At 34.7% G+C, this 27,171-nt stretch overlaps 1 protein-coding gene across 3 annotated transcripts in view; it reads left to right on the forward strand.

Moving 5' to 3' along the window:
• Positions 1 to 334: 334 nt before the first annotated feature.
• The window catches only part of LOC100373816 (cytoplasmic dynein 1 light intermediate chain 2-like), a 29,631-nt gene continuing 2,794 nt past the window's right edge, over positions 335 to 27,171 (forward strand). For all 3 annotated transcript variants that reach the window (XM_085500503.1, XM_085500505.1, XM_085500502.1), the window contains exons 1-11: positions 335 to 442; positions 518 to 591; positions 707 to 823; positions 8,882 to 9,112; positions 21,031 to 21,197; positions 22,305 to 22,398; positions 23,972 to 24,107; positions 24,636 to 24,747; positions 25,342 to 25,443; positions 25,543 to 25,647; positions 26,244 to 26,373. In XM_085500503.1, coding sequence (XP_085356629.1) covers positions 363 to 442; positions 518 to 591; positions 707 to 823; positions 8,882 to 9,112; positions 21,031 to 21,197; positions 22,305 to 22,398; positions 23,972 to 24,107; positions 24,636 to 24,747; positions 25,342 to 25,443; positions 25,543 to 25,647; positions 26,244 to 26,373 — 1,348 coding nt within the window. In that variant the 5' untranslated portion in view covers positions 335 to 362. The remainder of the gene's footprint in view (positions 443 to 517; positions 592 to 706; positions 824 to 8,881; positions 9,113 to 21,030; positions 21,198 to 22,304; positions 22,399 to 23,971; positions 24,108 to 24,635; positions 24,748 to 25,341; positions 25,444 to 25,542; positions 25,648 to 26,243; positions 26,374 to 27,171) is intronic.

The following is a 27,171-nucleotide window of genomic DNA, read 5'->3' on the forward strand; positions in this document are numbered from 1 at the left end:
GCTTTCTGACATGCAACAGTAATTACTTACTGTTATTGTATTGTCATTGCTATCGGTGTATTAAAACATGCGATTACACGTGGGCGTCATATACTTACACTGTAATAAAATACGAGTAACAATGCTCTAATAACTTCCGAGACTTACTGTAATCATAAACTTGCATGTTTTAATAGTAATAGTCAGTAGTGAAATATGGATGGGTTCATAAGCACACTTTTGACGACAATTATAAAAATAAATTGACTTGACTTTTCATCATTCTGACAATGACATCATTACTTTGGCTTTCATGAATAATTAATCACGTTCTGCGCATGCCATTTTTGTTCAGCATCCGGGTCGTTTGAGCTCAAATCAACATGGCGCCGATCGGTGAGAAGGCGGCGGTGACAGGCAGTGTTGATCTGAATGATGGACAAGAAAGTGGCTCAAACTTATGGTAAGTGGAGCGATGATAGACCGTCTTGCATCGCACATTTCTCTTCTCTGTCTAACTAGTGTTTTCGCATTCCAGGTCGTCTATTTTGGCCGAGGTTGGCTCTCATTCAAGCTCGAAGCTGCCATCTTGCAAGTCGATTCTCGTGTTAGGTGGGTGCAGTTTCCTATATTAACATCAGAAATATTTCTCGCTTTTCTTTTCAACCCCTGTAAGCGTGTTCGAAACATCTGTCACTGAAGAACCATTTCGATTGCTTAATTGCAGGAGAGGATGAATCGGGCAAAACTACTCTCCTTGCCAAAATACAAGGTACGGACGAACCCAAGAAGGGCAAAGGTTTGGAATATCTCTTCTTGGATGTCAGAGATGAAGACAGGGACGGTGAGTTATCTGTCTAGTTATCAAAATAAAAACATGATTAAAAAAAATAAATAAAAAATGGCAATTTATTGCCTGTTATTGAGAAAATAATTTTATGTTAATTTTCAAAACAAGTATCGCTGCATTTACGGGGTATTTACTTTGATCTAAAAAAAATTACGTCTGGGGTGAAGTGTACGCCCTCTACCGTGTCGACAGTCCTACATCAACAATGTGTTGTATCTTTGCCGACTGGAGAACATACTAATACACATTGTGTCAATATGTGGGTAGAAACACTGATTTGAATGATTTTAGATAGCCATTACATGCATTATGTTGCAGTATTTTTGTGTCTTATTGAACTTTACCAGCTGTTTATTGTGTACGTTCTAAATAGCTATAACAAAGCATTTTTAATTATGCAAATTTATGCCAAACAACACTTGGCATGTGATTCACCTGGTCCAGGAATGTGGTGTTCCACTGGAAAAAAAAAAAAAATTGGCCATCCTGCAATATGGCAGCTTATCAAAAACTCAAATTTTGAAAATCTTTCTGCCAAATATGCAAATTAGGCATAGTACTTCGAAAACTACCTATTTGAGCTTTTATTGCTAAACCAATCGAAGATGTGATATAATATTACCTTTATTTCACAACAGCAGCTTTCATACTGACATAGGGGGTATATTTGTTTGATTTTAAAGGTGGCCTTAAGTACCCCTCACAGTGCATCAAATATCAATGAAGATGATTTCATACCAGTATGTCATTTAATTATTCTTTTGAGGAAATAAAACTTAACACTCACCATATTACTCTACTAATACCTCCAGATCACCATTTCTCATATCTTCTTGTAACTGATAGGAATATATGGCTTTTATTTTTTCCTCTTCATATACAACATTGAACCAAGTCGGGAAGCCAGGGACCTGAAAAAGTGTTTAAAATGTATTTAGTCATTGCTTGTTTGTTTAACTGGCCCAGTTATTTATTGAACATTAACATACTTATCAGTTTATTACTATATTTTATGTTGGTTTGAATAATTAACATTGTATAGATACAAGGATTGATAACACAAGAATATTGTTCACAGTTATGATTATATATTCCTGGATGTATTTAAAACACAGCATGGCACAGCAAGGCACAGTTTGGCACAGCATGGCATGGCAGCTAAACAACATGAACGAAACTTACTTTAATGTGATGGACATGATAACTAGTGCATTTAAATGTTGTAGTCTGTAGTTCAGAGTGTGAACTAATATTTTGTATTATACTTAAAATTATGTTGATGCAAAACATGATTTTTTGTATGTTAAAAATTCTCTGTAGGTGACTTGGGTATGATATTTGTGGAATGCATAGAACATATAATTTTCACACGGAAACATGGTATTACAATTTAATTATCATTTTTTAAGTTACGTACACCCCTCACCCACTAAATAAAATTACTATTACATTACATCCTATCACACAACATATAAAATTACTGTTAAGTTTGTTAATGACATGAGTTGTGCCAAATCGAGCCAAAGCTGGTACCTGCGATACAACTAATCCTTTGTATGTAACAATGTTTCCATCCTCTTCAAATTTGTGTTTAATTCTTTTGCCAACCAGAAAGGCAGTTTCCGGCGATTGACTGGTTGGCATCTCGCAGGCATGGTCCACTAGAGCTTTGACCTGCTCAGATAACTCTTCCCACGTCAATGCAACTCTGCGAGCACCCTCCCTCCTTGAAAAAACAAATAAATCCTTGTTTCCTGGATCTTGTTTTAATACATTTTTCCGGAATCTTAATTGAGCTTTCAAAGCATCTATTTTTTCTTTGGTGGTTCTTAATGTACTCAGCATTGTGTCCACTTGCATTTTTGACTGCCAAAGTCCATAGTGGATCATCTCATGCGTTTGTTTTTCCAGATCAGCTATTTTTTTTTCTTTTTTGGTCTTCTCTTTTTCTTGGTGGTCTCTCAAATTCTGTTGTTTTCTCTCTTCTATAACCATTTTTCTGGCCTTAAATTCTTCTTTAATAGATTTGACACCTTTCCTGGCAGCAGCTACCAATCTTCTAGCTGTAGCATCATCTTGGGCATACAGCCATTGCTCTGTCCTGTTCAGGCAGAACATGGTGTATGCCTCGGACGCCAAAACACTCACATTTGGCTTGAAGCGCAATAGCTGGTCCTGATAAGCGAAAATGCGCTCAACATATTTGTTGTGTTTTTCAACACTTTGCGCGCGTTGTCTCATTTCGTCTGTCCACTGTCCAGCCTCCAACAAACCACCAGGAAGTTGGTCCTTGAACTCTTTCTTCACCAATTTAGCAAGAGCTGGTAATAATGTCCCAAGAATGGCTCTTGTATCTGGGTCATATACTGCACTTGGTGTTGTCAGTGCTCTGTGAACTGGGTCTTCATTTATGGGTATGTCTTCAAATGGCAACATCTTACCCTCCATAAAATCATCCAAATTCATTGAAGCATCATGTAAATATGTCACCAATTTGAGATAATATGCTGCCATATCCATGATGTGTATTTCTTTATTCTCTAATAATTTCCACAGAGGTGTTGAAATAAATTTGGAAACTAAGCCTAGAGCCCGACATCCAGCAACAAAAAAAACCTGATCTAAATAATATAATACACACTCTGTTAAATTATTCTTTGGATAACTTAAAAGAAAAGATTTCATTTGATCATGTAAAAAATACAAATGGCCAGCATTAGCAAATAAAATATTAAATCTGTTACCTCTATAAGGAACCAAAGGAACAGAAAGAAATTTATTCTCCTTTAAAAAATCACGAACAAAGGTTTTAAAAGCTCTGTGGCACCCTGACTTCTCATCACCTCCCCTAGCAAAAGCTTTACACCCTACTCTAACTAAAGCAAGTGTGCCTGGCTCATCTCTCCGACGAAAATCTGAACTAAATAGGGGGACACTACTCTCAAAATGGTCTTTTTCTAAAGCAGTGAACACGCCCCTGGTTGTTTCGGCCATGTGTACCAGACTATGCAGCCCACAGAAGAAGTTCATCAGATGGTCTACTGAACTGCGATCTTCTTCTGTCAATTGATGGTAATTGGGCTTGACCTCAGGAAGAATCTGCAGACGATGAATGTCGAGTAATCTGTTAAACTTGCATTCAGTAGCAGCCTTGTCTGACATAGTACTGGAAATATGGCCCAAGATCTTCTTCCCAACATCACAGTCTGACACACTGGATCTGGTCTTAATATCTTGTAGTATAGTTTGGAATGTGTCCAATGTGTCTTGTGCGGATTTGGTGGGTAATTCCCGCAGACCTAAGCAGTAGTAAGCCCCATCTTTGTCACGTGCAGCATAAGCCCCATATTTATCTCCATACTTGGAGGTCTCATCAGTATGGAGGGTGGTTTCTTCTTTGGTTGAATATTCTTCTCCAAGCTGATGCTGGGCCAACCACAAACGTTGAATATTCATATTCGACACTGTTGATGCAGATGGTACTTTGTTCGGCTTTTTATGCACGAGTTTCAGGCAGCTTGTGATAACTTCACCAACATGTTGACTATTGACGTGGTGTTTCAACAGAGTATAAACACACATTTGTAGTTCCGGGGTGTATTTCTTCCCTTCCTCATCATATATTTCGACAACTTCATCTTTCAGCTGAGTTAGCTCTTCATGCAAGTTGTCAAGTTGATGGTACATGTCAACAATCTGTTGTTTTAACTTTTTATTTTCGTCTTTCAGCACCTTGGGGTCACTCTCCTCCGTCATTTTGACAAACTTACCCCTCCAATAATCTTCTCTTTGTGTTGTTCTTTTTTTGGCCATTTTCTGCCAAGTTAATTTTTCTTTTAACTTTATTTCTTCAGATTCTTTGAATCTGATAGTGGCCTTTGCCACTGACACCTCTTCTTTGGCAGTTTTCAAATCTTCTCGCTCCTTGCCAAGCTCCGATTTTAATTGTGTGACTTCAGTGGCCAGTGACTTGGAAACTTCAAGAAACGTTTCTATTCCAGTGAGTTCTGGTTCAGGCAGCATGCTACTTTTTTTGTGGGGGGGTTGTGCTCTGCTTGGTATTGATGGAAATGTATACTTGGCACTCAGGAATTCTTCTAATCTCATTTTTCCAGTAACATTATTTTTGCTTTTATTCAACTTTCTGTATCGTGATACCAGATTGGTTACCGATCTCTCATACGTGGTTTCTTTGATTTTATCACAGGCATGTTGATTCATCAACCAGAGTGCAGTGACTTTACGTCCCTTACTATTAAAGAAATCCATAACCTGGCCATTAGATATAATAGTACCTACCTCAATAGGTTCGGCTTCACTGGGTGATGTTGCCATTTTAGAACTGTAACATATGAAAGCAGTTGTATTACTCCAGTGCTCTCCAGAAAAAAAAATATATCACCCTTCTTTGTGCACAGATTACCATCAATTTCAAGAAGAATTAATGATTCTCATGTATACAGAACAACTATAAGGAAATTGGAGGTATGGAGAACACTGGACTCATACATGACTGCCAGTTGGATGAAACAGACATAATGGATTAATCATTTAAACAAATACAACTTACCTGGTTGAAACAGTGATGGATATCTTGAATTTGTAATGGATATCTTAATATTTTATATTTAATGTTAGTGACTATGAAAAAAATGAGAAAGTATATTGTTAGATAAGTGTTACTATTAGTTATTAAATGTGTCTTTCACTTAGGCTGATTCACTTACCTGTCCCCCGAACAAAAACAAATAAAATAGGTGAACAAACTAAGAGTCTGCAACTTCCTGTTATAAACTCTGATTTATGGGAGTGTTCTACATATCACATACAACATTATTACTGTGGTAAAAAAAATTTATTTCAGAATTTAAGGGTCAGATGGTACATATGAACTACTAACATCTTCTGACTCACTTGATGTACCAGACAGAGAAGAAGCATCAAGCCTTAAACCACCTGCATAATAATTAAAAAAATAATGGCGAAATTTCCAATACTCTTCTGGAATTAATAAAAAAATTGAAGAATAATCAAAGGTAACATTTAAAATTAAATCATATGCTAAATGAAACAGCCAAAAATGTTCCTTGATGGTAATAGAGAAAAAAAAAGAATCGCAAACAATATGTCCCATCTTGCTATTAAGTAAAGTCAATAAATGTCTGACAATGTGTCCGTCATAATAGGGGCTTATCAAAATTATCTGGTTTTTCCCAGTCAACATTGATGCCCAATAGTGAGTACTTGGGTATGAGGGTGGCCCATTCACCTCCTTATCAGCTTGCCAACAAACAACACTTTTAGAAGCATACATTTCCTAAGGTCAAGGAAAAAAATAATGTTACTAAAGTCCCATTTCATGTAATTAGCCTGGGTATTATGTCTGTTTTACTAAACCTTGATTGTATTAACAGGTAATATGATTACAGGATACTACGACAGTTTTCATTTATCAGTAATATCACCTGGTCTTATTTTTCTAATTAGATATTTTGATAAATTGATATCCAGTGAATATCAGCAGATTTACTGTATTATAGTATATATTAAATTTATTAAACTTACCTCAGTCTTGTAAGTCTTGGTAAAGATAAATTGTATAATATTTGTCTGTAATAAAGAAGAAAGTGAAATGTTTTTAATTTGTCAGTAGTCAATATTGAAGTATTTATTAAATTATATATATAATATATATGATTAATCAGGAGAACAGAAACTGCACAAATAATTTCTACTCTCGGACAAGTGAGAACAAAGGCTTTTGTTGTTGCTAGGATATGTATAAACTATTATGGCGACAGACAATAACAAAGCGATGATCACAAAGGTCTCACAACTCGCGGTTACTTCCGGGTTTCAGAATTCCTACTTCGCTCGGGTTCGCGCAGTCGCAGAGATGATCAAACGCAAGAGGTGAATGAGAAAAGCTCTAAAAAAAGGTATTTTACGGTGTACATAGCTACCGTCACACTCGGGGACTTGTAAGACCTTTATAATGAATAAGCAATCTAAAAAATGTTGGTTTTCCGTTGTGAAAAAGCGAAAATACCACAATTTTTTCACATACCTATAGGTTATGAAGCTGAGATGCTGACACGAGAATTTCGCAGAATGACCTGACCCCGATCACTCTCGCGAGATTGTTTTTCCGAGATGTGATGAGCTTTCAATATGGCGGCAATGGTAAGGTCGGGTTTAAGTTACGCTCAGTAAGTTTCGTTATTATTAACATATTCGGACCAGTTAGTCGACATCGGAGTATTATATGTGTTAATCTAACCATTTCTCAGGCATTCTCAAATAATTTGATAAGTCTGGTTGTCTTTAGTCGACTGTCCGAAACTGGCAAACTTTTTTGAAATATTCAGTGTTGGCAGAATAGGGGGCACTGTTCATTGTTATCGCTATTCTAAATCAAAAATTCTCGCATATCCTCATTCAACCAGAGTGTCATTTCAGTAGATATCCCAAAATGCATAAATAAATAATCTGAAGTGATATCTCGCTTCCCCACTCCCTCAAATTCTTCATATAGTATGTTGAAGTATATACACCTCTAAATAAACAAACATTGTTTATACAAGTTTCTCCGTCATTCCTATTGTTCTACTATGTCTACTATGATATAAACCAAGCCATGCACGCAAATAATAGGGGCCCCTGGCAGGGTAAATAATGTGTAATGCAACATATGGCTTGTTTGTGGTATCATTGGCCTGGTTGGTACACATGTATCCACATGCATAATAGAAAATTTAATGTACGCCATAATATTTACAATGCTTCTCAAAGGTGTGGAGCTACTGTTTACAATATCAATTTTAGATAATTTTATTCATTCACAAAAAGTGTTAAAATTAAAATGTTTTTATAGTTACTCTCATCGGAAATCAGTTGAATCATAAATTCCAATTTAATGCAGCATTGAATGTATTACGGCAAAGAAAAAAAATTGTGAGTGGTTCCTATAACATACCCTGCCGAGCCTAAACCATTTTTGGCCATATTTGAATAAGATTTTTTAGAACTTTGCAAAACTGGGTAATTTTAACAACTTTAATCACTTATTTAAAAAAGAATTAAACTTGTACAGTTGTAACAAAGAAAAAGTATATAGAAAAATCCCCAGCTACCAGTACTCTATTTTTGAAAAGCATGTTGTAGAAATCACAGCATTTTTTTTATTTAGCCATAGATGAATAAGATCTCTGGTAACTCAGAGCTTGAACTTCAGCTTTGAGATGGCTCCCTTTTTCAGCCAAAGTTATGGTCTCAGCAATTCATAGGAATATACAGGAAATTTTGAAGGACATTAAGGCAAACTTATTAGACATCATGCCTACGTTGCCTCTATGAAGTTCAACCCCTGAAAATTAATTGTTCTTAGTAGTGGTATGGGTCACCAGAGTATTTACTCAGTATTTACTTAATTTCAAGCTTATATTTTATATAATCTTATTTCTCTTTTATTTGTTTTAAAATGTCACCCCCTGTCAGTTGGCAATGTTTGATTTGTGTTGTCTCATTGTGTTTATTCAATACATCTGTTTTCAATGTAAGCCTACATAATACAAATACTGAAGGTAAAAGTGGTGCTTAGTCATGAAATATCACCCTTTTAGCTAATTTACCTCTTCTGTATTCTTGCTGATTTAAGATGTATTGATTTAGTACAAGGATAGAACAATTGAGGACGTAGAATAACGGCATGCAGGAATTCAAAGTGTACTGTATGATATGATATCAGATCTAAAAACACTCGGTTATCATAATATCATATCAGAAATGTTGTTACTTTTGTCACAGTATTTTAAGTTACAATGTTACATGTGGTATTGCAGTGTGTATCTGAATCCTACATTATTAGGAAATCATTATAACATGATATTTACAAGAATTACAAACATGTTTGAAAAGAAAGTTCATGCGAGTTGAAGGCAATATTGCTCTAGTTCAAATTACCTTGCTCAAAGTATGCATGTTTACAGTACAGTAGGAGTATGTATATATATTTAGCTTGTCACTAACTAGTGTTATTTTGTTGTATTTTAGATGTTACCAGATGTGGTGTTTGGATTTTGGACGGGGATACTCGGCTTGAACGCCTTTTAAAATTTGCCCTAACACCAAATAGTTTAGAACATACACTAGTCATGCTTGTTGTGGATATGTCAAGACCCTGGACAATTATGGAGTCGTTAAACAAATGGGCCAGGATTCTTAGAGATCATATAGAATTGTTAGAAGTAGATCCAGAGAAAACAAATGAATTAGAAAAACAATGTAAGTAGCTAATTGTATTATAATTGTTTGCTTTTGTCATGTTTCTGATCTGTTTTCCATTATCAATGCAGGTGTGTGTTTTTATTTTCGTTTTCATTTTGTTATTCAAAAGTTGTTTTTAACTGCAGAGGGAAAGCTTAAAAATTACCCATTAGAGGTATGATGGCTGGGACATTAGAATATTGAAGTGCATATCTATTAGTAGTAAAGTAGTACTAGTAGTACTGTAATAAAATGAGGTCAAGCATTTAGTAGAACTATATAGATTAGTAATAACACATTAGTGTATTGCACTGCCATCCTGATTCCTGGTAGGTTATGTAATACTTTTCTAGTGTTAGTGCACAATTAACAGAGCCCGAGTTTGTATTTTTTAAATGCTTAATAAAACATTTCCTAAATAAAGAATCCACTCTCATCGCAAGAAAGAATGGAATGACTTTATTGCAACATGCAATACTGTTTCACTAGCAATATTGTAGTATTGCTTCTCAAGACTGCGAAAAAAAGCATAAACTAAAGAAATTGATACAGATGTTTGCAGCGAGAGTAAATTGCATTTTACTCTAAATTGGATTGGTTGTAATGGATTAGCATGTATTGTGAAATTAAAATTCAGAATGTAGATCTTTGAGCTAAGCTCATAGTACCTAGACCAGTGATTAAAACATGATATTAAGGTGTTCCATTCAACTGTGACCTCAAACTTTATATTGTATTGTAATGTATATCAATTACAATTATTCAGCTATGTTTTTCATAAAATATGTGTAATTTAGTGACTAGAAAATAGAAGATTATTGGATCATGATTTTTTAGTAATTATACTGTGTATCTCTTTGGCACTCATGGTCAACATTCTTTTCAATTAATTCTCTGATCCTTGTCAATAACATTGAATTATTGATCTTAAAAATGATAGTTACCATGGTAATGTATCATATCATAAATTTTATGGAATGTTAAAATATAGTTTACTTTGATAAATAGTCACAATTGTCTGTAGTTTATTGCCACTTCTTTGAGTTCAGTTTTCCCACCATTATTTTTGGCGTCTTCAGATTATTTTTTATTCAAATGATTTTCTGTTGCTGAGAGAACTCATATTGTCGGTCATTTTATACTAGTGTGGTGTATAGCAACAGGGTGTTTAATACCATGTGTAGCATAGCAGTAAAAGAATGTGTTATGCATCTTTTTCTACTGTTAACTGTTTCAGACATAAGTAGATATATTATTGCACTACAGTAGGGGTTTATTTTGTTCTTGGGTGTTTTACATCATCTCACTTGGTTTCAACTATCATGAATTTTGAGTTCTAATTTATTCCAAAGCTGTTCATAATTGTTATATCTGAATTTATTATTGACTATCATCTACTTTACAGATTCTAGGGTGCTATACTTAAATTTACTCAACAGCTTTTGTAACAACAGCTGTAATTCTATTTATTTATTATTATTGCCATTTTTATGCCTTTCTTGTGTACAAAATTCAGTATAAAAGTTAGTGATACTCACTGTGTTGAGAATCCCAAAAAACTGTTTAATACTGAAAAGTTTCACAGCTCTCCCAGATTCACAAATCTGTCTTAAATGTGTCTTGTGTGAAAACAAAATAGTTTACAGTATTCCCTCTGTGGTAACAACATATTTCACTAACAATTTACTCCAGTACATTAACTTAGGTTTATTGGATTTCATATTCTTACAGAATTGTTTTTTTTAATAAAACACATTACTACATAATTAGATGGTGTTTTCAGCAATTAACAAAGTATTGCTTCTCTCAGACATATTATAATAAGAATCTGTGTTTATGTTGTCAGTGTGTTATGCATCTTTTTCTACTTGTAATTAACCCTTTTGAATTATTCTGGCTATATGGATTGACACATGGCGTATCCAAAGATTTTAAACACCAGGCCAAATGATAAGCATAAGTGGTTGTTCTATTGTGTCTTAAAAATATGTCTTCTTAAAATTGAAAGTGGAAAATGTTGAAAAAATAAATAAATTTTAATTAGGGGGGGGGGGGTTGTTCTAAAAAATATCCAACTGAAAACTAATGGAAATAAACAAATTGTGCACAGTTTTTCCACTAGATCCAATCATGCCCCCTCCCAGAAGTGCCATCAGTGAAATGCGTACTTGTGTATCTGAAGCAGACCACGTTTTATTCTCAGGTGACATGTTGGTGAATTGTTATGCATCTTGCATACCTTGATGAACAAATTGTAAGCATAATATCTTCATTCGAACAGACTGGGTTATATTCTGAATCTAATTTAATCTAAATTTAATTTTTAAAGAATTTCCAGATTAAAGAAATTTAGAGAAACCTCAACAAAACGCAAGCTTCTTAATACCTTGCGACTTGCACTGTGTTTGGGGTGTTGCATCATGGAAGACACAATGGCATTTGTATCAAACATAGGAGACAAGCCCAGTGAGTATATTTTGTATTGACACCAAATGTGTCAACACAAGAAATGTGAAAGTTACCCGATAATTTTCAAATTTAGTGTGCTTTTTTGGAGTTTCTGACATTTGAATGTTTATTTCAAATTGTTTTAGAAATTGTAAGAAATTTGTTTTCCTGTGTGAAACCAAAACATGATACCATTCTACACAGGATACGTGAAAATAATTTGAACCAAATGCCAACTACATGTAAATAATATCTGGTCTTCAGCACTGACAATGGGATATTGCATAAATACACATAGAATGGCACTATAAGGTGAAAACATGTCAAGAATTCCACTCGCTATTTGATTTATTGATTGATACAGGACAAGTATGAACATGTTTGCAGTAGAATGCGAGATTTGAAGTTTATTGCCGAGGGCAACATCAGAGGTTTATTGTTTACAACGTAGTTCCTGGTGTCATGGAATGTGGTGTATAGCAGCCACTGTGATATTTGGATTTAAATTTGTTAGAGGAAGTTTCTAATCTATGAGTCATGTTTTTATCGTGTCCTGGCAGGGTGATTGACCTCACATTTTCACCTTTGCATCTGGTTAACACAATAAGGGTCATTCAGTCAGAATAGTACAACAGGTTATAACTTGAAGATGATATTATTCAAAAAAATGAAATACTGTAGAGAGGTGACCATTAGGGGTACCGAGGTAATGCTTAAGGGTACTGGTCATGGGTAAAGAAATCTGCAGAAAAATAACTATGTTCATAAATAAGAATCATGTTTGATACAGGAATGTGAAAAAGAAAGTTTTACAGTAACATTATCATGATTAAAAAATCTAATTCAGGAAATGAGAACGGGAAAAAAATAATTTGCTGTTTTTCTACAATGCTAGCTAGGGTTTCTAATATTGTCAACTATGTTCATTGCATTATGGGAACGACATCTATGTATTACACTGTGTGGCAGTCTCATATGTTTTCTTTGTTCATATTTGTCTATATATATAATTAGAATACTGTAGATTAACAATAATTTTTATTTGCTGCTGTCTTTCTATATTTAGAAGGCTGTTTGACATAGCATTCCCTCTGTTGTGAAATCAATAACACAACTCTTTTGGTTAAACGATAACGCATACAAAAAAAAATGTAAAGGCTCATAGCTATGTCCTGTGATGACTCCACTTAAAGGTCATTGGGCTAATTTGGTCAAATAGGGGACAGATAGATAAGGTTGAAGCTAGCATCCTTTACTCGTGCTGCAAATTACATACTCAGACAGCATTTAATACTTCAAAAACAATACTTTTATTAGGCCCATCATATATGTGTTGTATTGAATGTGTGACAAACTTGTGTTTTGTTTTCCATCAATCTCAGCCTTACAGCTGAAAACAAACACGCATATTTGTATTGTTGAAACATAAACATAAAGGGCGACAGTCGTCGTGCCGCGCCCTGTTCAATATGGGACTCATAGCGACGTATATAGCGCGTGTAAAATACATTGTTTATTTACATGAAATTTGAACTTTCGCTGCGCGACGACCACCACGCTTTAAATCATGCGTGTTACCATGAATAATATATGGCACAATAGTGGTCTTTTAATATACTGCGTTTTGTTTTCACACGAATTCAGGTTTATTCAGTATTTATGACAGATTTTAAGTTGAGTTCTCAGAATTCTCAGCAAATACATGCACGATCAGAGCAGTGCATCAATTTTGTTCCCCATGAATGTGCCTGTGAACACAATTGATGCATATTCTGTTTATTCTCTGAACAACTCTTGTAAAGAAATGTTCTTTTGGCCTTATTCCCAAGGCGTCCGAATAGAATTGTGACAATGTTTTTTTCCAGCAACATATGCTTCTTTTAAATTCCAACCTAATCTTAACTTTTGAGGATTCCAATTTGACATCTCGTGTGTCATCTTATCTCACATTGACAATTACTTGGCAGTTTTATCTTATTTCACATTGACGGTTACATGGCTGTGTCATCTCATTTCACATTGACGGTTACTTGGCAGTTTTATCTTATTTCACATTGACGGTTACTTGGCAGTTTTATCTTATTTCACATTGACTGTTACATGGCTGTGTCATCTCATTTCACATTGACGGTTACTTTGCAGTTTTATCTTATTTCACATTGACGGTTACATGGCTGTGTCATCTCATTTCACATTGACGGTTACTTGGCAGTTTTATCTTATTTCACATTGACGGTTACTTGGCAGTTTTATCTTATTTCACATTGACTGTTACATGGCTGTGTCATCTCATTTCACATTGACGGTTACTTTGCAGTTTTATCTTATTTCACATTGACGGTTACATGGCTGTGTCATCTCATTTCACATTGACGGTTACTTGGCAGTTTTATCTTATTTCACATTGACTGTTACATGGCTGTGTCATCTCATTTCACATTGACGGTTACTTTGCAGTTTTATCTTATTTCACATTGACGGTTACATGGCTGTGTCATCTCATTTCACATTGACGGTTACTTTGCAGTTTTATCTTATTTCACATTGACGGTTACATGGCTGTGTCATCTCATTTCACATTGACGGTTACTTGGCAGTTTTATCTTATTTCACATTGACTGTTACATGGCTGTGTCATCTCATTTCACATTGACGGTTACTTTGCAGTTTTATCTTATTTCACATTGACGGTTACATGGCTGTGTCATCTCATTTCACATTGACGGTTACTTTGCAGTTTTATCTTATTTCACATTGACTGTTACATGGCAGTTTTATCTTATTTCACATTGACTGTTACATGGCAGTTTTATCTTATTTCACATTGACTGTTACATGGCAGTTTTATCTTATTTCACATTGACTGTTACATGGCTGTGTCATCTCATTTCACATTGACGGTTACTTTGCAGTTTTATCTTATTTCACATTGACGGTTACATGGCTGTGTCATCTCATTTCACATTGACGGTTACTTGGCAGTTTTATCTTATTTCACATTGACGGTTACTTGGCTGTGTCATCTCATTTCACATTGACGGTTACTTGGCAGTTTTATCTTATTTCACATTGACGGTTACATGGCTGTGTCATCTTATTTCACATTGACGGTTACATGGCTGTGTCATCTTATTTCACATTGACGGTTACATGGCTGTGTCATCTTATTTCACATTGACGGTTACATGGCTGTGTCATCTTATTTCACATTGACGGTTACATGGCTGTGTCATCTTATTTCACATTGACTGTTACATGGCTGTGTCATCTCATTTCACATTGACGGTTACTTTGCAGTTTTATCTTATTTCACATTGACGGTTACATGGCTGTGTCATCTCATTTCACATTGACGGTTACTTGGCAGTTTTATCTTATTTCACATTGACGGTTACTTGGCTGTGTCATCTCATTTCACATTGACGGTTACTTGGCAGTTTTATCTTATTTCACATTGACGGTTACATGGCTGTGTCATCTTATTTCACATTGACGGTTACATGGCTGTGTCATCTTATTTCACATTGACGGTTACATGGCTGTGTCATCTTATTTCACATTGACGGTTACATGGCTGTGTCATCTTATTTCACATTGACTGTTACATGGCTGTGTCATCTTATTTCACATTGACGGTTACATGGCTGTGTCATCTTATTTCACATTGACGGTTACATGGCTGTGTCATCTTATTTCACATTGACGGTTACATGGCTGTGTCATCTTATTTCACATTGACGGTTACTTTGCAGTTTTATCTTATTTCACATTGACGGTTACATGGCTGTGTCATCTTATTTCACATTGACGGTTACATGGCTGTGTCATCTTATTTCACATTGACGGTTACTTGGCAGTTTTATCTTATTTCACATTGACGGTTACATGGCTGTGTCATCTTATTTCACATTGACTGTTACATGGCTGTGTCATCTTATTTCACATTGACGGTTACATGGCTGTGTCATCTTATTTCACATTGACGGTTACATGGCTGTGTCATCTTATTTCACATTGACGGTTACTTGGCAGTTTTATCTTATTTCACATTGACGGTTACATGGCTGTGTCATCTTATTTCACATTGACGGTTACATGGCTGTGTCATCTTATTTCACATTGACGGTTACATGGCTGTGTCATCTTATTTCACATTGACGGTTACATGGCTGTGTCATCTTATTTCACATTGACTGTTACATGGCTGTGTCATCTTATTTCACATTGACGGTTACATGGCTGTGTCATCTTATTTCACATTGACGGTTACTTGGCAGTTTTATCTTATTTCACATTGACTGTTACATGGCAGTTTCATCTCATTTCACATTGACAGTTACATTGCTGTGTCATTTAATGTATGAGATTGCATGTCCCATGGAAGTTGCAACTTGAGTGAAATTTGATTTATTAATTAGATCTACTGGTAACTCGTTTCAAGTTATTTCTAGAGTCAACTTGTTTTCTGAATATTATGCTTAATTAGATTATCATATTGCAGTGCAATGTTGTCTTCTCACCAATTGTTTTGAACTCTCTCAGAGATGTATTAAATTGCTATTTAATTGACACAAAATCCCTCCTTATTCAATGTTTTGCGTTATTTTAACTCCAAAACAAGTCAAAAAATCTAAAACAGTAAAACGTTTTGTTTAGAAGTGTTGAAGTGTTTTTAAGTTCTTGACCATAAAATATAGCTCATCTTGCATGTTTATGGTATGCCATCTGTATGTGGCAGATGGTACTCACTACTATCTCTCAGATTTTGTTTGCCATGTGACTATAACGACTGCTAACTCATTACATCACATCACATCTAGTGAATCAGACTTTCCATTCTTACATTTATATTTTTTATTCGACGCATAAAATCCTTAGGAAAAGATAAAAAGGGTCTTACAGAAAGAAATTAAAAAACTACAATCTAAAAAGGAAAACAAAAAATAAAAACTTTTCTAAAAAATATAAAACAAATCAAAACCAATAAAGACAATTTGCAGCCAATGGTGAATACAGAATATAGAATGAACACAAAATATAGCCTATTAAGATGCTGTTACTGCTGTGAATTATGACATGTTAAAGGTCAATGACCTCAATATGCTTTCTGATTGACATGAATTACTTTTGTACTTTGAATTCGTCTGAGAAGCTGTAATAAAACTAGGCGTTTCTATGTTAGCACCACTATACAGTATGTTTTCTACTCGTATAAAACTGCCTGCTGGTATCTTAGCAATGGATAAGAAATTCATTGTCATGGAAACTAGTACAAGAGGCTTACTTACCTGGTGATGGGCTCATGGAATAGGATAAATTATTTACAAACCCAAGGCAGGACCTTGCACGGGATTATAAAGTAACCATGTCATCAACTATTTTTGTTTTGAAAATTATCATACTATGCTTAAATTGACAGTGTTTGTTGAATGTGAATAAACCAGCATTTATACATTATTGTAATTAAATTGTGTTAATGTTGATTTACTGCTGGCATGCAAGCTGTGAGTCCCATGTTACCTGCTGTCTTTAGTATAACATTTTACATTTGTCCCTTAAGCAGCTACTGTGAGTTGCTTTAATTTGACAAGAGATTAATTTTCTGGTATTTTACAAATCGTAATGAATAAAATTTCATAGCATTGTTCATTTCATTGGGATCTTTTAGACAATAACTTCCATTAAATTTTGTCTCCATGAATGAACACCAAATAATTAGCATATTAGGGAATTGAGAATGGCAAAAATAAATCAGTTGACAATGTTATTTTTAGCCATGTTCTTTGATGCTACTAAAAATATTAAACCAGAAAAGCACGTGCCCCAACTTGAACAATTTATATTTTGAAATGAAATCTTGTAATTTGTCAAACATTCACCTGTTTGTATTTGTACAAATTGGTATATGTTTGTAATCATACAAATTGGTATTTGTTTCTATTCGTACAAATTGGTATTTGTTTCTATTCGTACAAATTGGTATTTGTTCATTCACTGAGACTTAATATTTAGTATTAATAAGCTGATGGTAGAAATTGTTCGTATTATTCTCTGTTGCCTTGGATATATGTTATTTGAATGGCCCAAAATGCTTAAAACCTGCAAGTGTTTAATTGGACCTTGTTGAATATTCATACTTGGTTATCACATTGAATGGCCATTATTATAAGATGGTCTCAGTCCTGTCATGTAAAATACACTAACATTATTAGGAATCCGAATATTACTGTATTGACTCATTTGGGACAGCGATTACAATGTAGATGTTGTTTATGGCACTGATATTCAAAACATGTGTTGCCAAATTACCGCTATTCTGGTCAATAGTGGTTATGTAAATTACAATCTGTCTGATGCCCTAAACTGCAAACTGTAAGTGTTGTCATGGCAACTTTCATACAAAATGTATGTTTACAGACTGCATTTAGTTTATGAATTTATTACATTTACCATTTCCAGATAGCTTCTTTTATTGATGTTTTGTCCTGCTGACTTTTCTTTCAAGTATTCTCTGCTCTATACGTCTTATCAAGTGATGTGGGTATGGATGAGATTCTCACAATGTGAATATAAAGATGAGCTTTTGATATGTTAATGACGACACAGTCCCATTTTAGTAATCCATGCATGCTTACTTGAGCTTTCACTAAATGTTAACTAACTCGTAAGTATTTCAAATTTAGGTGTCACTTTTAGAACATTCCACTCTTGCCCCATGCCTAAATCAGAATAGTAACGATACATTTAAATTTAATAAATTACATCACTTTCAACATGAATTTTTCTGAGAAATGATTAGCATTCAACATGTCATCACCCACAGAAGGTTAAATTAAACCTTGGGGAAAATTTGGCGATTTTTATATCCCTATCTTCTTCCCGTTTGCGAAGGGACTATTATATAAAACAAGTTAGGAATTGGTTAAATAAACAACGTATTATTGGTTACCATGGTTATATTTTTCTTACCCTGTAAGAGGAACCCCAGAACTGGTTGGGTCGATCAAATTGACATGTATTTCACCCAACCCAGTCTGTGTCGAAAATATTCACTGTGACAGTTGGCAATATTCTTGTGATTATCAAGCAACCTGTGAATTTTTTTAGCTCCGCTGTCGACTTTGTCAAGCAGATCTTATCATATGAGTGATTGTTCGTCGGCGTTCGTCGTCCGTGTCAATGTTTTACTTGTTCGACTTCTTCTTAAAAACTACAAGCCTGAATGCTTTGATACTTGGTGTATATGTACCTTGGGTAGACCTCTCTTAGATTTGTTCATTTCATGATGATATCTTCAATTCTCCAATTTTGGTGAATACTTTTGTAATTTTTGGTAAAAGTGATATTTTCAACTTCTTGTTAATAACCGCAAGTGCAATTGTTTTGATATTACATATATAGGTACTACATGTGGACCTCTCTCAGATTTGTTCATTTTGGAATTATATCTTTAATTCTCTAATTTTGGTGAATATTTTTGTCATTTTTGATAAAAAGTGATATTTTCAACTTCTTGTTAAAAACCGCAAATCCAATTGCTTTGATATTACATATATGTACTACATGTGGATCACTCTCAAATTTGTTCATTTCATGATATCTTCAATTATCTAATTTTGATGAATATTTTTGGTAAAAAGTGATATTTTCGACTTCGTGTTAAAAACCATAATCATTTATGGTGAAAAATGATATTTTTGAATTCTTGTTGAAAACAGCAAGTCCCATAGCATTTATACTGTGCATATTGTTCATTTTCTAATGATATCTTCTGTTCTTTAATTGAAATGTGCATTGCTAACAGCGGAGCTATCTCAGCCGAGAGGCTGCTTGTTTTTTATTGCTAAACTGGTTGATGACATGTACATTACTATCCACCATCTGTGTGACCTAAAATGTGGCGATCACAATTAATACTAAAACCCCAGGCAATATGTTCACCTATGCATCTGTAATAACCAATTGTGTACTCTAATGTATTCATAAAGCTGCAGCACAAAGAAAACTGTAGGTTTAATATTATGTGACAGCTGTCATGTTAACAAAGGTGTGGTATGGTTGTCTAGTAAAATGATGCTTAGACCTACCTTGCACTCCCATGGAGGACACTTTGATGTCATAAATTGGATAAGTAGGATACCTGCAGGTGTGGTTAGATACTATAATGAAAAATAAATAAAATCCACTAACAATAGATCTATGAAGCGATGAAAAACCTGTAAAATATGAGCACTTCATGTATTTGCAAGTCTCTATTGCAAGTACTGATGGTATGACATCAGGTTTTACACTGTAATATATTGTTTAGAATAGAATGTTAAGCGTAGGGACTCAAGCAATATTATTTATCTTTCATCACTAGTCCTACAAATTTTATATCAGACTCTGTCTATCAAACTTTCTGGCACTTTTAGAAATGCATAAAAAACAAAAGACCATTTGTTATGCTAAGTGTATGTACATTAGCTAACCAATCCAGTATGACCCCATCAGACAAAGTCCAAAAAAAGGACCCATGTTTTAGGATACGCATGTTTTTCAGTTTGGCTGTTATTTCTGAGACATGCCCAGGCCATATTTGTTCAGGCATGTCTTGACTGTTTTTAATCAAACTTAGTATAAACATCATTAATGGTATGTCAGTTTGTTTTGTGATTTGATTAAAAATGTCCGACTAGCACCCATGGTAGTGTTTTATTTTCATGTGTCCTATGACGAACTTTGACTAATTTTGTTGATAAAAGTTGATACAAACATAATTGTATATCATGTCACATGAATGTGTTTTTCATTTTGATGACTTTTGAATGACTGGTGTTCATTTTTCCCACACTTTTGCCCTGCATGTTTCTTGGGAATGTCTGGGCTGGTTTTATTCAAACTTGGTATGTGAACAACACACGTTTTGTTTTGTTGTTTGATGCAAAATGTTGAACTGGTTTATATGTGGATTATACAATTTTGTACGATATAATAATTTTATTCCTAAGAGTTGTCACTTTGGACAGAACCTGTATAAAGTGAAATAACGCCATATTGTTATATGCTAAATACTTCAACATTTATTTATAATCTATCTGCATCTTTTATTGTTTATAAGTGATACAGTCACTAAAAACTAAACAGGGTTATTGGTAACTGAATAAATTTAGCTGACTTTTTCCTGTGTTCACAACATTATTTCATTTATCACTGCTCTATTTAAAGTTGCACAGTCACTCTGCATGTCAACCTTTCACATAAACAGTGTATTGTATATGTTTCATGGGACCCACTTCAAGCCGTGACTACCAGTACATCATTGTTACGCTTTACCAGTTAGTACTAGATATGAGCTTGAAATCCTGTTTGTGATATTTTATTGGTTGTTCTGTTGCAGAGTGGATGACTACACTAAGCTGAGCAATACAACCACTGATACAAGACTCTCGTTATTTCCTATCCATACAATCACATTTAATGTGTCACTCATCTTTCATCTTTTCTAGTGATTAAGCATTTTCAAGAGTATACAGAACCAGAGAGTGGCGATAACTCACCACGAAGGACGTCAGCTGTCACGCCCACCGCAGACGAAGAAAAAGTTATACTTCCATTAGGAGAAACTACACTAACACATAACCTGGGTGTGCCTATTGTAGTTGTAGTCTCAAAAGTAAGTAAGAATATTTTTTTTTCATTTCTCATAATAAATTTAAATTTCTTTAAAACGGTTGGCTGATTGCTTTGATATTTTATATGTAGACACCTTGGGTGGATCTCTTACAGATTTGTTCATTTTCTAATTTTTGGTAAAAAGTGCTATTTTCTACTTAGTGAAAAATGCTTAGATGATTATACCCTTTTCCCACCCAATGAATGGCAAAAAACATTGGCTACAACATTGGTGTAAATTACTTCAATATTGAGTTGGCCATGATGTTGCCGAACTGTTAACATATTTAAATGAGCTATTGTAATTTGAACACGTTTGCACCATCCAGCATTCTGATTGGTTAATTAGCGACTTGACCTAACAGGTGAAAGAACACAGTTTCAACTTGTGTATGGGAAAAAACATGACTGATATCATATCGCATCAAGGGTTTACATGTGGACGAAAATATTTGCTTGCAATAAAACTAAAGTGAAGTTTACTTTTTCATAACAGTCCGATGAATTTATTTTTTGTAAGTTAATATTTATATTACATTGTAATTTTGATGAATATTTTGTAATTTTTCGTAAAAAGTGATATTTTTGACTTCTCATACAGTACTACTACGGCCATGTATAGATACCTCAGGTGGACTGATCTCTGCTAGATTTTAAATTTGCTTTACAATAATGTTTTGTATAAGAGTGTTAATATAAAATTGATAGAAATCATAATTTTAAGTCCATGATTTTTTTTCAATTTTTACGTTGCCAAGTGCAGTTCAATCTAATGTATGAGAAAGCTGGTCTGTGTTGATACTGGCATAGACATGAAAACAGTTTATTGTACGAACAATGTATATAACAAAGGTGCCAAAACATGGCTCATTATCCAAAACATCATCCAGGGCAATCTTTCAGATAAATACAGTAATAATTTTGTCAATAATGACAGGCAACCTCAAAATCCTGGCACTTGTAACTGATAGCAATACACAGACAGATGGATAATATTAGGTGCAACACAGATGCACTTTGTATCATGTTATTACAGTATTGGCATGTTGATGTTTTAACCAATGCCCAATATGGACTTTCAACACTTGTTTGTTTTATCTTTTTACAGTCAGATGCAATTTCAAGTTTGGAAAAAGAACACGAGTACAGAGATGAACATTTGGATTTTATTCAACAGTATGTTCGAAAATTCTGTCTCAATTGTATCCTTTGCACACAGTGTATGTGTTCATTCTTATCAACAACATCACAATATCAAGGGTTTTTCTAGAAAAAAATTGCAAGAGGGAGAACTGCAATTCAGTGGAGCCACCAAGTGGGGGAGATAGAGTTCTTCCTACCAGGGTGTGGAGTTTTTGATAATTCAAACTTAAAATGGAGCATTCTATGGCTTCCTTGGGGCCAAAATTACTATCAGACAGGTCACTATTGAAGACTGTGACCACATGTGACCCCTGGTCTATCAGAATTTTATGATTTGCTCCCTAGGGTAAGAGGGGCATGGCCATGGCATGAAGGCGCTGTGCCCCTGTTCCCTTGTTTAAAAAAATCCCTGCAATATGATTGTCAATTGCTTATGTTCATTTTGGAGAAATGGTTGAGGAGCCATACATAAAACGGGGACTTATGGTTTGCCCTGTGTGCGTCCGTGCGTTCGTGATCACCTGTATCTCGAACATGCATGGACCGATTAAGTTCAAACTTCACTCATACATCACACATTATATGGGACATATGCACATGCATTTTTTTCATGAACCGATTAACGATAGCCGAATAGCGGCCATTTTAAGGCCGAAAATGCATCAAAATCACACATTTTCACCATTCCGGACCCGGATCTCAGTTATGCATGGACGGATTTTGTTCAAATTTGGTACATACATTAAACATAATAGGACCTTGATGCACGTCATTTTTTTTTTTTTGATCAGGTTTGAAATGGCCGACTGGCGGCCATTTTGTTTTAAAGAATTCAGTTCTGGATCCATATCGGAGACATGCCTGAATTGATTGAGTTCAAACTTCACACACACAAGGTACATCATGTCACAAATAGATATGTGCATTTGTTTCATGATCCGCTTAACATTAGCTGAATGGTGGCCATTTTAAGGCCGAAAATGCATCAAAATCGCACATTTTCACAATTCCGGAACCGGATCTCAGTCATGCATGGATGGATTTTGTTCAGATTTAGTACAGTGTGTTGTACAAATGCAGATGCATTTCTGATTCAGTGGTCTGAGATTTCAGTCATGATCTGCTTTGAATGTATATGTCACTCAAATATGAACGGAACGGGGACGTGTCATTGACAATGACTTGTTAGCCCATAAGTTGGACAATGCCACTTAATGGTACACTGTGTGTATTATAGAGACAGAAACATTTATTTACATTTCTACCAACAAATATAATTCACAGATCAGCACTAGCTTGTGATCTACTGTGAAAATGTTGGCCATGCTTTACTTTATTATGCTGCAGTTGTCTTGTTCTCGCCAACCAGTCATTGTGCACACACAACGAACATAATCAAGAGACTTTCTACACAGTACCATGATTTAATGTACATGGAGCTGACAAGATTAGAGTCAAATCTCATGCTCAATATCTAGCAGCTGACAAGATTAGAGTCAAATCTCATCTCAATATCTAGTAGTTGAAGCATTTGTTGAATGGTAGACTGTGCTAAGGGCAGTGGTGTGATTGGAAATAAACATTTGAAAACAGGTATATTTTGTTATTTTCCTGACATACTTGTCTCATTAGATGGGGCAGCCTTATTCTATTCATCAGTAAAAGAAAACAAGAATTGTGATTTAATCTACAAGTATATGATACATAGGCTATTTGATTTTCCATTCAACACACCGGCATTAGTGGTAGAAAAAGACTCTCTCTTTATGTAAGTACCAAATATCTCTACCTGTGTAAAATGAATCTTGTGCAAAACCAGTCACTTTTTGCAGTTGCTTCACCATTGCTTACATGAATGATCTTAAACACCTGTGGAAAGGATTGGATGGCTGCAGCAACACCATTCAACCATGCTAGTTCATATGGACCACTCAGCTGTATTTCCATATTTGATTGATTTGAAAAGTATCTTTTATTAGAAGCCCACGTAATTTGTTTATATTGTATACTGAATCATTAAAATATGATTTGGTTAGGACATAGTATCATTTACACCTGTATCGTTTACATGAGTGCATATGCTGCTAATAGAGTAAAGACAGTGGAGGACCAGAAAGTGATACAGAAATTTTAACCCTGTATTATTTTGTGAACTTTATTGAGTAATACTACTTATGTATTAATTGTTTTTAGCCTGGTTTGTGTTGTACAGGAGGTAAAAGTTGAACATATTCGCGTTGTAGCTGACAATACTCTCTATACCATATACCTTGTCTTGATATGTGTTTCTATCTAGTCCATCAGGTTGGGATAACCTTAAGAAGATCAGCATTCTGTATGAAAACATGCAAGTTATGCGTCCAGAAGATCCATATGAAAGTGTCATTAGTAGACCACATGTCAGAAGAGTAAGCTTCTATGAAATTGTTTTTTCCTAGATTGTAGGCATAAAGAAAGTAGCTCTGTTAGCTCATGTTTGGATAAAGTTCAAAAACTGGGACTTGTACGTTCACCGCTGTGTGTGCATGCTTGTGTATGTGCATTCATATTTTCTTTAACACCTGACTGGGCTGATCATGTTCAAACTTCACACATACAATCATGTCACTTTGTCATTTTGTGATCTGATTAACCAAATTGTGGTCACTTTCCTGTTAAAAGTGCATCAAAACATTTCTGCCATTCCAGAACTGGATATGGTTGTGTATGGCAGATTGGATTCAAATTTCATTGTGGATTTCATTGAAGCTTGGTACATACATTGAATATTAGGTTTTGGAGACTATAAACACAATATCTACCCATCCTTTATTATTTTCACCTTATGATTGACTCTATTTTCTAGTATCAGCAAATTGGACTATTTGCTTGTTGATCTGACATAAATAATATCTGAAATCAGTGATCAGGTGGAGAATGGAAGGCTTAGAGTATGATTAGAATAGGATTCAATATTTGTGAGAAGCATGTGACATTCTAATGTTTAATTCCATTGCCCTTAGCACGTGCAAGATATGAAAGATATCACAGCTGAAGATGAGCAAATGTTCTTGCTAAAACAACAGGCATTACTTACTAAGAACATCACAGCTAATAGACAGCAGGTAAGAGCTTTCATTCACATACATATTGATATGATTCTCGCTTCAAATTTGTCTGATCATTTTATTGGAATTAGTTTTTATCTCTTTGTATTGTGTTAGGATTCTCCACAGCGGCCAGCAGCTGGCATTACAAGGACACCAGATAGACCAGGTAGAGCTACTGTAGCCAGTGTGTCACCTATTACATCTACTGGAAAAGCCAAGGTAATTACACACACCTCATTCAGCACTTAAACTTGAGTGTTCTGAGGGAACCCAATTTCAAGAAAAAATCTTTTAAAATTGTCTTTTAGGCTAATTGAAATTGTGAAAGAAATCAAATATATTTTCTGCCATCAGAGTATGGAGTGTCCAATGCTTGTCATAGATCATATTCTATATTCCAAAGTAGAGTAATAATAATGAGTTTTAAATGACAATTTATGACTGGAAAATGTTTTGTTTACTTGTGAAAAAATTCAGGTTCAGTTCAATGTGACGAAATTGACATGCTTTAATCAGCTTTTATCATTCAAGCTAAGTGTGCATTCCAAAAATAATGCAGAGGTGTAGATGTTTAAATATTTTGATCAATTATGAACTGGAAAACTTAAAATAGTCACATTGTTTTGTTTTTTTGATCATTTTTGTTAAACATGTGCTCTCTTAAACCCCCTGTTTCATGTTTCGCCCTGTTGACTTTAACAATGTATTTGCATACAAAACAGCAAGCTAAGATATTAGTGTTTTTATATCAAAAAGTTGTATTACCAAGTGGTAAAACAGGATATAAGTAACATTTGATTCTGTTTTCACTTCAGATTGATAGTAAAGCAGCAGCATCAGGAAGTGAAGGGGTACTCGCCAATTTCTTTAATAGTTTACTCAGTAAAAAGCCAGCTACATCACCAGGCACACCAACAGGGGCAACTGGTAGTGTTGGTAAACCAGGTAAGCTATAACAGTATTTGAATACTAGAAACACTTGATTTTGGTCATCGGATATATGTAGATTTAGTGCATTATAAGACTCCTCATGATTGGCTAACAACAGGTAACTGGCAAACCAATTACTAGTTTTGGTGATCTTATAGATTTCGTAGGAATTCTACTCCTGCTCGGCTGCATTGATACATTATTTGGTTGGTATATACAGCCGGGCTTATCTAGGCTGGAGAAATCCCATTTTCTACCATACTCATCTACGATGTCCTGACAAATACCAGTGCTTCGTTTCTTCCCCTTGTAATAATACAGTTGTATTTCAATACTGAACAATTTGTTTTGGGACTGTAGACCACATGATGTCACTGAGCAGCAACAGGTGTTAAATGCATGTTGCACCATGCCCACTGGATTGAAGCACATCTCACTCAACGAATATATTTTTATTTAAAGCATGGCAGTATATTGAATATGTGACTATTTCATTAGATACTTGTCCTGATTGTTCTACAAGACTAACTTGCTATTTTCTGATTATCATGGGTATTATCTATTGCTTTAGTTACTCCAGACAGTCAGGATTTCTGTTGGAAGTAATAGTAACTAGTCATGTTGTTATTAAATAAGATTGTTATAAAAGTCTTAGTGAGTTTTACTGATAAAATGTGACATAATCCACAAATTACAATGAGCTGCATGGCATCTCATAATGGTGCAATTTCTTTGTTTTCCAAGCATATTTAATTTCATTTCTGCATGCAGGTCACCATCATGATTTATTGCGTTTCTCATTATGTTTTTGTT

Source organism: Saccoglossus kowalevskii, chromosome 6, assembly GCF_978046115.1.
Source record: "Saccoglossus kowalevskii chromosome 6, keSacKowa6.1, whole genome shotgun sequence".
NCBI lineage: Eukaryota > Metazoa > Hemichordata > Enteropneusta > Harrimaniidae > Saccoglossus > Saccoglossus kowalevskii.